This window comes from Marasmius oreades, chromosome 2 (genome assembly GCF_018924745.1).
Source record: "Marasmius oreades isolate 03SP1 chromosome 2, whole genome shotgun sequence".
NCBI classification, from domain to species: Eukaryota; Fungi; Basidiomycota; class Agaricomycetes; order Agaricales; family Marasmiaceae; genus Marasmius; species Marasmius oreades.
Genome location: NC_057324.1, coordinates 1,754,744 through 1,766,795, shown reverse-complemented (window position 1 = coordinate 1,766,795; position 12,052 = coordinate 1,754,744). Strand labels below are relative to the sequence as shown.

Sequence of the window (12,052 nt, the reverse complement as noted above, 5' to 3'; positions counted from 1 at the left end):
CGGTGAAGTCAGTCCTAGTATGAATGGAGACAATACCGAAGAGCACGAACATCAAGTACCGCCATCCCAAACCTCCGTTCGCGTCCTCAATAATCAACGAAGAAGGGGATCCCTCCCATGTCTTTCTAAGTTTCACTACGAACGCTTGGCCACCTTTGTATACGCGTTTGGCAACTCCAAGGATGTGAACATAAATCCCCTCCAACTCACCAATTATATTTGCCTTCCCAACAGCAACTTGTGCTGAAGTAACGCCATGCGTGATAGCTCGCAGTATTCGCTCGTCAAAGGTGTGAAAACCGTCGATGCTTCTCAGGTACGGCAATATCGGCCCCTTCCGTGAATCAAGTTCGTTCGCGCCTGTCGAAGTAGACGATAAGCACGGTCGCTTTCGACGAAGAAACACGTACTATGAGTGACCGGGCTACTCAAGACACCTTCATGCGAATATATATTAACTTGAAGTGTGGAGGGATCCCAAATTAAATGATAAGATATTGCCAAAGAACACAGACACACCTAAACCAGGCGTAACCCACGCTCCTTGAGCATCCACAACCGATGCGTGACCAGCTTGAACGAGATCTCGCGGAACGTGTTGTCCAATGGCCCGCACTACACCGTTTTCCAGCAATATTTCCCCTCTCACGATATTCCCATCCTTGATACCTGTAAATATGGTGGCATTTGAAATCACGATAGACTTGACTATTTCTCGATGGTGGACACGATTTGATGTGTGTGTCTCCGTAAAATTGGGCATTAGACCGTCTGGCTTTATTCGAAGAGTTTCACATCGCTGGAGGACCGTCTGAAGTCTTTCTTGCTCTAGATGGTTATTACGGAAAACGTGCGTTTCTCCCCGAAAAAGTGGTAGCCCTCCATACGCAATAATGGCCGCAGAAACTGCAAGAGAGGAGATGATAATAGTCACCAATGCCCGTGGCGCCGCCGCTTTTGAGGCACTTGCTCGCGCCTTTTCAGACATGGATTACTGTGGTGGAAGGACAAGAAGAACAATTGACAGTGAAAAGGAGAATCATGGTAGACACCGTCTACCTCATGTTGTCCATGACGATCGTCAATTCCAGGTGACGTGAATTATAAGCATTACTGCATCGTGGGCTACATGCATACACCGAGTATTTACCAAATAACCGCGATGCGAGTCAAAGAGTTCAAGAATCTACCGTTTCGGCAGAACGTCCCTTCCTCACTTTCCGCTTTGTCACAACCTCAAAGTTGGCCTTCTTCATTTTCAATATTTCCATGATTTCTATGGAGAATTTGACAATCAACCGAAGTGAAGCATAAACGGAAACTTACCTTTGAACGACATATCCTCGTGCCCCTTAATACTGTTCTTCATTGTAAACCACCTGCGCTGAAGGGTATGTGCAGACCAGTGGTTCCAGTCTTCGTCGTTCAACGTTTTCCAATCAATCTCCGTATCGTCTCGCACGTTGAGCGAGTCTAATCTAGAAGGTCGTTGAAGAGAGATCACGACGAACAGAATGAATATACGTGCTTATGAACGAGAATATACGCGTCTTGATTATTCCAGCGCGGGTTTGACCCGTCCTTCTTCACAATCTTGCTCAAGCAGTCGGTCCTGCACCAGTCAGCAAAACACCCAGTATATACGATAGATTTGTTACGTACCATTTGATCCTACACTGTTGACGATTCCGCGTGTTTCCCATACGCGAACTCACATCCCCCCAAAAGACTTCGTCATCCAAAGTCCTCCCGCGTTTCACGGTCATGTCCTCGACAATCTGTATTAATTTCTCTTCTTCTTCCTTGGTCCATTTTCCTACGAAGCGCTCTTCAGAAGGAACTCCTTACAAAGATTGACAGCTGGGATTTACCAGAGATTCGCTCCTCATCTCCTTGCAAGTGATTTCGCCAGCGATCGCGGCAATCAGGAGCGCGTCTCCCAACAATGAGGGAGACCTTTTCCCACTGCTGACCCAAATTGCGTACTGCCCTAGTTCACGGTCCTGTGTCAGCATTTTGATGCAAGCGGATGATAACGTACTCGCGCAGCTTGTCATCTTCCGCTGGCAGCCATTTTCCTTGTTTCTGCAGAGGGTTCCGTTTGCGGCGAACGTGGTGATAGACAGATATGATTGGTCGGAGAGGTACAGATCCAGCTTGTATTGGGCGAGCGATGAGAATTTCTGACTGGCAATAATTTTAAGTAACCTACCGATTTCGGACCAAAAAGAGGTATCTTTTGATTTGTCGTCCTTAGCAAATATGTGTTCCACAAGTTGGTCGTCCGTCAAACCTTTGGCCTGTATACAAAATCAATATCAGAAAGGCGTGTGTTCAAAGGTAAATGCGACACTGGCGATGCGATAATTCTCAATAGCATTGTCCAACTGCTGTTCTTCGATGCTGGAGAACTTTCCCTTTTTATAGACAAGACCTAGACCACAAGATGATGAGCTCCGGAGACAAGAGCGGAAGGTACAATGGCCACCTCTCATTCGTGCTAATTCATCTAACTTGGACGCACTGAGCCATTTCGTAGCGAGGAGCTGAGCGTCTTCCGCATTTGGGGGTGTCGGAGGGGGAGGTAACTGAGTCAGTGAAGTTGGCGCCTTTGTTCCGAGGATTTTTCCAGCCGAAACTGGTTTTTGACCGAGTGGTGGTAGTAAGGTGGCCAAGAGGGCGGGATCGAGCCGACCGTCGGAAACGAGCGGAAAAAATGCAGGATCGGGTATGTTGTGTGTATCAGATGAATTTTGAGCTTCGTTATACGCCTTTATGAAGTCTGTTAGTCCAGCGACACCAAGTTCTTGTATAGCACGAAGAACTGATTCGTTGGAAAGATCATTGTGGAGACTCGGATCGTTTGGGTCATTCAACCTGTCTCCCAGGTGCAGTTGAGAGTCAGAATCCCCAGATGTTGCTGTCGCAGCTGCGACTATTGCAGACAGAAAATCAGCTGTTGAGATGGGGATCGAGTCGTCGTTTGAATGCGCCTGGCGGGAATCGTCTGCAGCATCTACATGAGCACCCCCATTGTGGTCTTCAGTTTGCTTCTGCTTTCGGTGTTTCTTCTTCTTTTCTTGAGGATCTTCTTCTGCTCGAGTCCTCTTTCTGCTCTGCGCGTCTACCGGAGGTGCGTCGATTGAGGGTAGGCTTGTTCGTGCAAGAAAAGCTTCCATAAGAATGTACCGGTCACATTTAATGTCACAAAACTCTGAATAATTACACAGCCACACACCAGTTGCAAAGAAGTTCGCCCATCGATTGTTCATCGGAGTCACGGAGGGGTCTTTGAACCAAAGAGCACCTCAGAGGACAGTGGTAAGAGCTTGAGTGTCATGCAGGGTGTATGGTCGTAATACATATTCTATATAGCTACATTGACCTCAGTCGCGTAATATGATATTGATATGATATGGTCGTCTCAGACGTGAGCAATAATGGCATAACGTGAGTGGAAAGAAAACACTCATAGAGCTTTAGACCTCTTCGGAACCCTAGCCAACCAATAAATGAACAAGGCTGCCAAAAGGTTGAACCCGATATACGCCCATAAAATCCCAAAATTCCTCCATCTGGACTCATACGACGAACTGACTTGTTTCAAGAATACATTCGTATCATTCAACACGCAATACTCGCACCCTGAAATAGCTTCGGGATTGAATAGCCTCCCACCAGCAAAGGACATGAACGGGGCGAGATACGCTCCACAGGTGGTATTGGGTGGCGGGTCAAATCGTGAGAGTTCAATTGGGGAGCAGAAGGCCGCGGTGTTGGCGAGGGCAGTAGAGAGCATACCATCGACCAGGTAGGTGAAGGGGGAGACCCTGTAAAGAAAAATCCAGAATCGCGGCATTTTCTCGGGTGGAACGAGAACACTAAAGAACAGAATAAGTCAAGATTACGAGAGAGACAGGAAAAGGAAGGAAAGTACGCTCACCCACAAAACGCCAACGTGAGGGAAAACAAGAAGTTTGCGATCCCACCTCCGGCTTCCGCAGACTCAATACCCGCAATAATCATATGTGTAAATGTCGATGTGAAGAGCATGAAGCTCATCAAGAACAAGAACATAAGTCCACTTCTCTCCGATACCGCATCCGTGGGTTCTGCATTCCTCCAGAGCCCGATCGGATAAAACCAACAGATGAACATCAACGTGCCTGCGAAGGCATTCCACGGTAGCTCCGCCGTGATGTTGGCTAACATGAAAGCTTTCCAAGAATATGCTTTCGAAGGTCGTTCACGGGCTTCATAGAGAGCCCGTTGGGCGACAAAGTGAGGCATTATCTGATTGACGAGGTTGCCGAAGATGGTGAGGAGCATAAAGATGGAGAACATCTGGTTCTGTAGGCCTTGTTTCGTATTGTCAGCTCGCCAAAAGGAAAATCCGATGAAGAGTGCCTAGGGAGGGTAATCATTACCAAATGCTTTTGGGAGGAAATGAACACTCACAGTCAAAGAACACAGCGCAAGCTTCGAATATATATACGAGGGTGTACGGTAATATTGCTGTAAGACGCGTTGCCAGCAAAGCAAGAATTGCTTATAAAACGGTGCCGCAAACTCGCTGAGCTCTTCCTTTCGCGGAACTTCAGCGGTCTCCTCCACTTTGATCTGCCTTATTTTCATCTTCTTGAGCTCCGCCTTCACCTGCTGATACTCTACACTTCCCCTCCAAGCATCCGCATAATCACGTTTAGCCACAGCTCCAGGTGCAGCTCCAACAACATGGAGCATCCATTCTGCCGGATTGGCTTCAGATGCACACGGATCTGCGCCTTTGCCCACAAAGTAATCGATAAGTGTTCTTGAGTTGGGACCGATATCACCAAAGTAAACTGGTCTTCCACCTTTTGCGAGGAACAAAAGCCGGTCAAATTCTTGAAAGAGGAGAGCGGAAGGTTGATGAATGGTACAAAGAATTGCTTGCCCATTGTCCGCGAGCTTTCGAAGGAGACTACAAATAGACCAAGCCGTTTGGCTGTCTAATCCGGATGTAGGTTCGTCGAGGAAGAGGAGCAGCGCTGGTTTAGTGGCGAGTTCTACTCCGATTGTGAGGCGTTTGCGTTGTTCGACATTGAGACCTAAAGAAAGGTTAATGAGTCGAGTTTAGATGTCTCAGGACGATCAGAGACGCGTTTCATACCTTCACCAGGTACACCCACAACTGCGTCAGCGTACTTCTCCATTCCAAGTAAACGAATGACTTCGTTTACATACTCAGCTTTCTCCTTGTCCGGAACATGAGATGGTTGCCTTAACCGAGCGCTGAACAGAAGTGCCTCCCTAACGGTGGATGTCTCGAGATGTAAATCTTGCTGTTGAGCATAACCAGTCTTGCGTTGGAACGACTGATCTCTCGGTTTTCCATCAACGAACATGTTGCCGGTTATAACCCCTGTCGTAACGCGACTAGCGAGAGTATCAAGCAAAGTCGTTTTCCCAGCTCCAGAGGCGCCCTGTCAAAAGAAACCTGAAGTTAGTGGTATGAGGTAGAGAAGGAGCGAGTGAACTCAACCATTAATGCAGTAAGCTTCCCTGGTTCAACCCAACCATCAACATGATCCAGCAACCTGCGAGTTTCCTTCTTGATCTTAATATCATAACAAACATCTTCCCAATGAAAAACAGATGTTTGTTTCTGAATGGCTCCCTTTCCACCCTCCGTATTCATATCCGCAACTAACCCGGCCTTCTTCTCCTGGGACGTAGTAGGACGAGCGCCCCTGGATTCTTCATCTCCTTTCTTGCTGTGCCTAGGGTTATCGAGTCCAGGGACGTGCCCACGACGAAAGACAAGAACTTCTCCACGGGACTTGGTAGCGCTGATGAACTCGGTCGCAGCAAGGTGGATGAACATGAAGAATATAATGAATGCAAACATGATCCCAAGGTTTCTGGAAGTAAAAAAAAGTGACGTTCACTACCATCCTAACCAATATAATTTTCCAGATCTCACCTCCACATATGGCTCCCAGTATACGCAAATGACTCTCTCAGATAATCCGTCCCTTTAACATACCCACTCCCGATAACCGCACCTGAGACAGCACATATCCTCTGGTTCCCAGTTACAACTCCATCATACCCGGGCCCCGAGGGAAGAAATAACGAACAAGGAAACTCTCTCCCATCAAATTCATTCACCATCAAACTCTCAAACGCGTACGCAATGGGGTTCACATAGTTGACCCACCGGAACCAGACCTTCATGTCTCTTATGGGAATAGTGAACCCCGTGTAAATGCATAACCCGAGCATGACGATAGTGGAGGGAGCGATGGCCTGAGGTATCGTCCGGGAAGAAGCACCAATCGTTCGGAACATCATCGACATCGCCAGAGAACATGTAAATGTGAAGAGAAGGAACGTAAAGTACGCAGCGGGTGTACGGTTGAGGTTTGTCATGAAGTAAATGACGAGGGTGAATGAGAGAGATGTGAGGATTTTGCTGGGTAGATCACATATCATTGAGGAGATCGCCTCGCAAAAGGGGTGATATAGAGCCATCCGGGCGTGTTTTTCTACTATGGGCCGTTGTTCGTAGAGAGTGAGGATTTCGAGAGCACTTTGGAATGCGCTGATGAGGACGGCGTAAAAGAGGAGAGCAGAGCGGCTGTAGAAGCTGTCTGTATTCGACGAAAGGTTGTAGAAGATGCTGGAGACGATAAGGCCTACAACGAAGTTCCCGATGACGGTGCTGAGCATTATGCTCATATCGCCTCTGAGTCTCTGGAAACCACGAGATAGACACAAGCGGATTTGCATGTTGGTTGAGAGGGTGTATGGGGATCCAGGTGAGCTAGACGGAAGATGTTAGTGACATTTCCTCGATATCAGTGAGTGAACTCACGTTCCCTCGGCTTGGAACTTCATTCTACTCTCCCTAAACTTCCTCAGTCCCTCTCCACCCACAGGATACTTCCAATTGAATTCGTCGATTTCCTGACACAAAGCTTTGTGATCTTCACTTTCTTTCCAGGCCCTGACAAACTCGTCGGGCGTCCGGGGAACTTTCATCTCGAATCCGGGTCGAGCTTGGCGTTCAGCCGGGTTCGTCAGAGACTGTCGAGAAAGGTAAGTTGAAGGGAGATGGGAAAGGAAAAAGGAGGGAACTTACGGTCAAGAAATCAGCTGTCGTCTGCCTCTCAGGACAACGAAATCCCAAATCGATGAAAAATTTCTTAGCCGTATCTGCGTATCCAAAGTAGATCTGACGGCCTTCATACAGCACAGTTACTTTGTCAAAAACCTTTCAATGCAAACGAGAAGTGTTCAGTTGAGAAAGCAAAGAAGAAAAAGAAAAGGAAACCCACGTCATAAATATCCTGACTAGCTTGATAAATCGCCACAATCGCTGTAGCACCCGTATACCTTGTAGACGTCCTTAACGTCTTCACAAATTCCAACGCCGTCGCCGCATCCAAGCCCCTTGTAGAATTATCCCAACATTGAACCGCAGTACCGCTCACCGCGACTTCCGCGATACTAACTCTCTTCCTCTCACCTCCACTAACTCCCCGTACAAAGTCATTCCCAACTTTAGTGTTCTCAGTATGCTGTAACCCAAATACAGATAAAACGACGTCCTTCATGTGTTCCGCATAATGAGAGCGAGAGACACCAGGGAGACGAGTTTGAGCTGGGGGTGTCCGGGCTTTAGCAGCGAAAGAAAGGGTCTGACCGACGGTGAGGTTGGGGAAATGGACGTCGGTTTCAGCGTTATAAACGACCTCGCCGCGAAAATCTTTGTGCATGGTTTCCCATGGTATACCTGCTATACGTTAGAAAGTGAAGAGATAATGAAGGTTGACATTACCCTGATAATTGATCTTTGCAAACTTGTCAACCTCGAACCCATGTGTCTCACCCGCGATAGTTTTGAGGAGGGTGCTACATCCACTGGGGGAACAGATGTAAGTATAAGTCGCAAGACCAAGAGTCCCAGTCCGATATATACCTTCCGGGAGGTCCAAGGACCACTAACATTTCCCCCTCCTTCACAACCCCCTTAAAATCCTTCAAGATATCGATCCTCTGCGCACGAGCTTCCCCACCAACCAGATCCCTAATCATATTGGGCAATCCTAACACAACGTTTCCGACCGTCTTTTGAAAATCAGTCGGTTTGCCGTATCCATGCACGTTTAAATTGGAGAAACTGAGACCGGCTGTACGTGTAGGGTAACGTTCTGGATCGCGAGATTGTATAGCGAGAAGCTGACGTATCCAACGGTGATAGTCAAATTTGTCGGAGTGCGGGTTGAGGGAGGAATCCATGGAAATGGGAAGGAAAGGATTAGGTCCGCCCTCAGTGATAGATGATGACGAAGAGAGTGTTCGCGATAACGGCGAAGGTTCGACTCGTTTACTTTGAGTTTGGGCAGAGGCTACGGAGGTGTTAGTGAGCGTTCGCGCTAGGTGTATGATTTCTTGTTCAGGACTTTGGTTTCGTAGTGGGGACACTTCGGACTCTATATCATCGGAACCGTCGGTGCCGGTGTTCCATCGCGGAGGTGTAAAGAGAGTAGCGGAGCTGTTATTCGTGAGGGAGTATGATAAAAAAGGTAGAGGAGGTAATTGCCATTCTGACGAGAGACCTGGTGGGTGGGCAGGGTTCGACATTGCGGTGGAGGAATCTATAGTTCACCCTCGTTGCCAGCGAGAAGGAGAAAGAAAGGGGGTCCTGAGAGCATCGGTTTTGTTGGTGTTTATAGGATTCTTGGCAATTAAGAAGTTATGCGGGTGTGGACGAGATGGGCGGTGATCATTATGATGATCTGCGGGTGATTCATGATGGAGGTAGTACAAGCGGAGAACTGTTGAACAGAGTTTCAACGATTACTGGAAAGTAAAAAGGCTTGCCGACCTACTTACCTGACATTAGACCGAGCAGGACAATCTTCTTCCAACGAAGTCTCTCGCATTTTCCGACGTTTTGTAAATAAAGAGCTAAAAGGGTTATGGCAGGATCCCGTCATACACAGCCATTGCAGCGGGTTACTATCGGGACACAGTGATTGAGTGATTGTGACCGTGTCTTCCTCGGAAGACTCTGAGTCTAACGTTAATTAGAAGGAACGTTACAGACGATTCACGGTGCTTCAGACGGGTTCGATAGTTGTGTCCCATTAGTATAAAGAATGCACGGTGAACTTTGAGCTCACAACGAGCGACGACAAACATTCACACGCTGACACACCCGATCCTGATTCAAATTCTTCGGCTCTCTAATACGACGTAGCTCAAAGTTTTAGTGACAGTTGCATTGCATACGCGTCTTCCCCATCGGCATCTGAAAAGCGAGTGAGAATTCGATGTATCAGTAAGGACTGCTGCACTTACAGTACCCTTTCTCTATGTCTTTGACCGTAAAACCCAACGTGTCTCTGTATAAACTGAGGGCAGCTCGGTTGGATTTTCGGACGTGTAGGGATACGTAGGCAGCACGATATACCGTTGTCATAACTTCCTCTAGAAAAAAAGTATCTCCTTTAGTAACGAGATCTGTAAAGGGAATGAGCACACTCAACGAGACTGTATCATCAATTTTTTAGCAAGGCCAAGCCGTCTATACGATCTTAGAACAGATATGGATGTGACATGACCATGCGCATGTTCCCCTTCAGCAGGTTCCTCTTCCCTTGAAAGAGGACGTCAGAAATGAGGAATCCAGAAAACTATAACACACATTTTGGCAAGAATATACCCAACAATCCTTCCTTGGTCTTCAGCAACGTATGACAAAGAAGGCCATGTCAAGATGTGGTACAAATCTTCTGATACACCTGACTTAGTCTCGGTAGGTGCTGAGAACGTCGATGCCTACAATATCGCATGGTATAATTCTCGGGCAGATTCTGGAGATTACAGGCTTGCATCCCCATGAGGTCTTCTACCTGCTTAGCGTTAAAGATTTAAAACCCGAAATCATTCATGAACGCACTCTCGCCCGCCGAATGTTCATTTTGATGGTGATGTTCGCTGGTAGAGAGCTCGAAGCGCGGCGATGACGGACGGTAGGCGGAAACAAGAGCTCCTGCCTTTTTCGGATGACAGCGTTGAAGCATCTGTTATCCTCTAGACGTAATGAATTATTTTCTGCTACTTCAACCGCGTCGATGTTCTCGCATATAACGCGTCGTGGATATACTTATACTCATCCGAAAGAGCTTACTAATGCGCCCCACTGATATTCTCCGTCAGGACTCGCCTTCCGTTCTGCAAAACTTTGCTACCTCTCTAGTCTACTAATATTCACTACATATATACAGTACGTGTCTATAAATATCAATGTATGATTATATCCCCTAGCTCTCCAGTAATCTGACGTTTCGGTCGACCATCCTTTTTCTTGCCAACAACTTGAACATCAAAGCTACGCGTTTGCATCTGCTCCAGCGTCTCTTCTATCGTTCCATCCAAGAATGATATCGACAATCCTTCGATATGTTCTAGAAGAACGTTCTTGGATTTTTTGCGTAAAAAGGGTAACCAGGAGAAGTCCGAAAAATCATAATGTACGGAGCGAACTGTTGGCACAAGTTGTTATTACGGGGAGGAATTTAGAGACGTGTACGCACTTAGAGTGATTAACCTTGCCTGGCGGCCCCACTTGCGTACCGCCGTCTGCAATTGATGGAAGTGGTCCTTCCATAAAGTAAAAGGCTCCGAGTTTATGACCAACATTCGAGGTAAATCTGCATTAGTTTGTTCTGGATTACATTCTACTGGTAACGCCTCCTGTATTGGACCAGGAGTGGGGAAAGGATCCAGCCATGGGTCATATATCAAGGCATGCCTGCATGGAAGGGGAGGGTATCCAGGAGGCGGCTTCGAGGAAAGGATTGAGAACTTTGTATGATCAGTTTGCAGAAGAGACGTATTGCGATCATTATACTAACCACTGTGCATCCTCCAAAGGAGTGACCGGCCAAACAAACGTCTGCCAGACGCACGGTGATCTCTCTACCGTTTATTTCCGTCCAATCCTCTGCGCGGAATTTCCCGTTTTCGCCCGCAATCGCCAGTCGGTGGTCGGGTTCCCCAGTCAAGAGGCATGAAAAGGTCTTAAATGTGTGATATATTTCATAACGTCGTATCAGCAACTGGTCAGCCCGAAGGGGAAACGGCTCCTCTCTCTCTTCGTCGCAGCTGTCGAGCGATAATAGTGGTTCATTACAGAGCCTTTCAGTCGAATCTAAATCGAAAAACATGCCTGACATCACCCTGGCGAATATACAAAATAGGTTTTGTGATGCTTTGGCCGGCATCCCATGAACGTGTTTGACAAGCGGGACTGGTTCCGTCTCGATGTTCGATTGCGAGGACTACTCTCCCAGAGGCGGCGATCCGAGAACAAATCTGACTAGAATGGACAACCCTTGAACCACGATTTGTGTTCGATGAAACAATTTACTTACCTATAGGCGGTGCGACTCCCCCCCAATCCGTGCGAGAAGATTACCAGTGGCCAATGTGTCTGTGATGCTTTAGTGGGGCGTAAAAGCGGGACGTTAGGATACACTGGAATCTATGAATAGTGGATAAGGGTAGACTGAAAGAGTATGAACAGGAGAACAGATACCTTGATGAGTCGACCGCATAAATAGACCAATGGTGCCAGGATGCTCCATGTCATGACCGAAGATTCGAACCCTGTAACAGAAGATGGTATAAAAGGCACCCAAGTCGAATAATGAAAGCTATCCTGACCTAAAAACCGAGCGATGCCTTCTACAGCCAATCTAAGCGGCCTGATGCATAGCGTAATTTAAAATCACCGAATATACTGTACGAACGAACCTCGTAATCCAATCAAGTCCCCTCCTCGAACTTGAGTCAATCTGGGCAGGATAATATGCGGTAAAAGCTACCTCTTCCAACGGAAGGCCACGTTCTTCGGAACCCTTAATTCTCACAGAGCCAAAACGAATGGGGGAAGGAAGGGGTGCCAGGAAGGTCGTCGCACCGACAGGGTAACCCTTCGGTGCTTTGAGTGAAAACATGCAGCTATGATCGTCGAAAGGAGACCAAGGTCAGGCCC

At 47.4% G+C, this 12,052-nt stretch overlaps 5 protein-coding genes across 6 annotated transcripts; all 5 read right to left on the bottom strand.

Moving 5' to 3' along the window:
- Positions 1-454: 454 nt before the first annotated feature.
- E1B28_004178 (uncharacterized protein) lies at positions 455-988 on the bottom strand (the record flags this gene model as incomplete). The annotated part of the gene is made up of 1 exon (XM_043148637.1): positions 455-988. One exon carries the CDS (start codon positions 986-988, stop codon positions 455-457), a length of 534 nt encoding a protein of 177 aa, XP_043013237.1.
- Positions 989-1,178: 190 nt separating this feature from the next.
- Positions 1,179-3,272, bottom strand: E1B28_004177 (uncharacterized protein; the record flags this gene model as incomplete). Its single annotated transcript, XM_043148636.1, has 10 exons — positions 1,179-1,276; positions 1,327-1,478; positions 1,529-1,612; positions 1,663-1,816; positions 1,872-1,990; positions 2,042-2,156; positions 2,213-2,300; positions 2,358-2,434; positions 2,489-3,172; positions 3,239-3,272. 10 exons carry the CDS (start codon positions 3,270-3,272, stop codon positions 1,179-1,181), a joined length of 1,605 nt encoding a protein of 534 aa, XP_043013236.1.
- A 197-nt stretch (positions 3,273-3,469) lies between these two features.
- Positions 3,470-8,631, bottom strand: E1B28_004176 (uncharacterized protein; the record flags this gene model as incomplete). Its single annotated transcript, XM_043148635.1, has 11 exons — positions 3,470-3,881; positions 3,944-4,407; positions 4,459-5,090; positions 5,153-5,465; positions 5,525-5,903; positions 5,966-6,808; positions 6,860-7,071; positions 7,127-7,258; positions 7,323-7,780; positions 7,826-7,908; positions 7,967-8,631. The coding sequence occupies 11 exons, from the start codon at positions 8,629-8,631 to the stop codon at positions 3,470-3,472; spliced, it is 4,593 nt and encodes a 1,530-aa protein (XP_043013235.1).
- A 620-nt stretch (positions 8,632-9,251) lies between these two features.
- On the bottom strand, positions 9,252-9,973 carry ARD1 (N-terminal acetyltransferase A complex catalytic subunit ard1; the record flags this gene model as incomplete). Its single annotated transcript, XM_043148634.1, has 6 exons — positions 9,252-9,301; positions 9,352-9,480; positions 9,540-9,649; positions 9,698-9,782; positions 9,836-9,905; positions 9,953-9,973. The coding sequence occupies 6 exons, from the start codon at positions 9,971-9,973 to the stop codon at positions 9,252-9,254; spliced, it is 465 nt and encodes a 154-aa protein (XP_043013234.1).
- A 214-nt stretch (positions 9,974-10,187) lies between these two features.
- On the bottom strand, positions 10,188-12,040 carry E1B28_004174 (uncharacterized protein). Of its 2 annotated transcripts, XM_043148633.1 has the most exons (8): positions 11,812-12,040; positions 11,722-11,762; positions 11,594-11,664; positions 11,430-11,539; positions 11,225-11,374; positions 10,911-11,160; positions 10,590-10,860; positions 10,188-10,538 (listed from the first exon to the last, which is right to left on the bottom strand). In XM_043148633.1, the coding sequence occupies exons 1-8, from the start codon at positions 12,012-12,014 to the stop codon at positions 10,297-10,299; spliced, it is 1,338 nt and encodes a 445-aa protein (XP_043013233.1). In that variant the 5' UTR covers positions 12,015-12,040; the 3' UTR covers positions 10,188-10,296. The 2 variants fall into 2 exon arrangements, with proteins under 2 accessions (XP_043013233.1, XP_043013232.1); XM_043148632.1 differs by having other exon boundaries at positions 11,722-12,040.
- Positions 12,041-12,052: the final 12 nt, after the last annotated feature.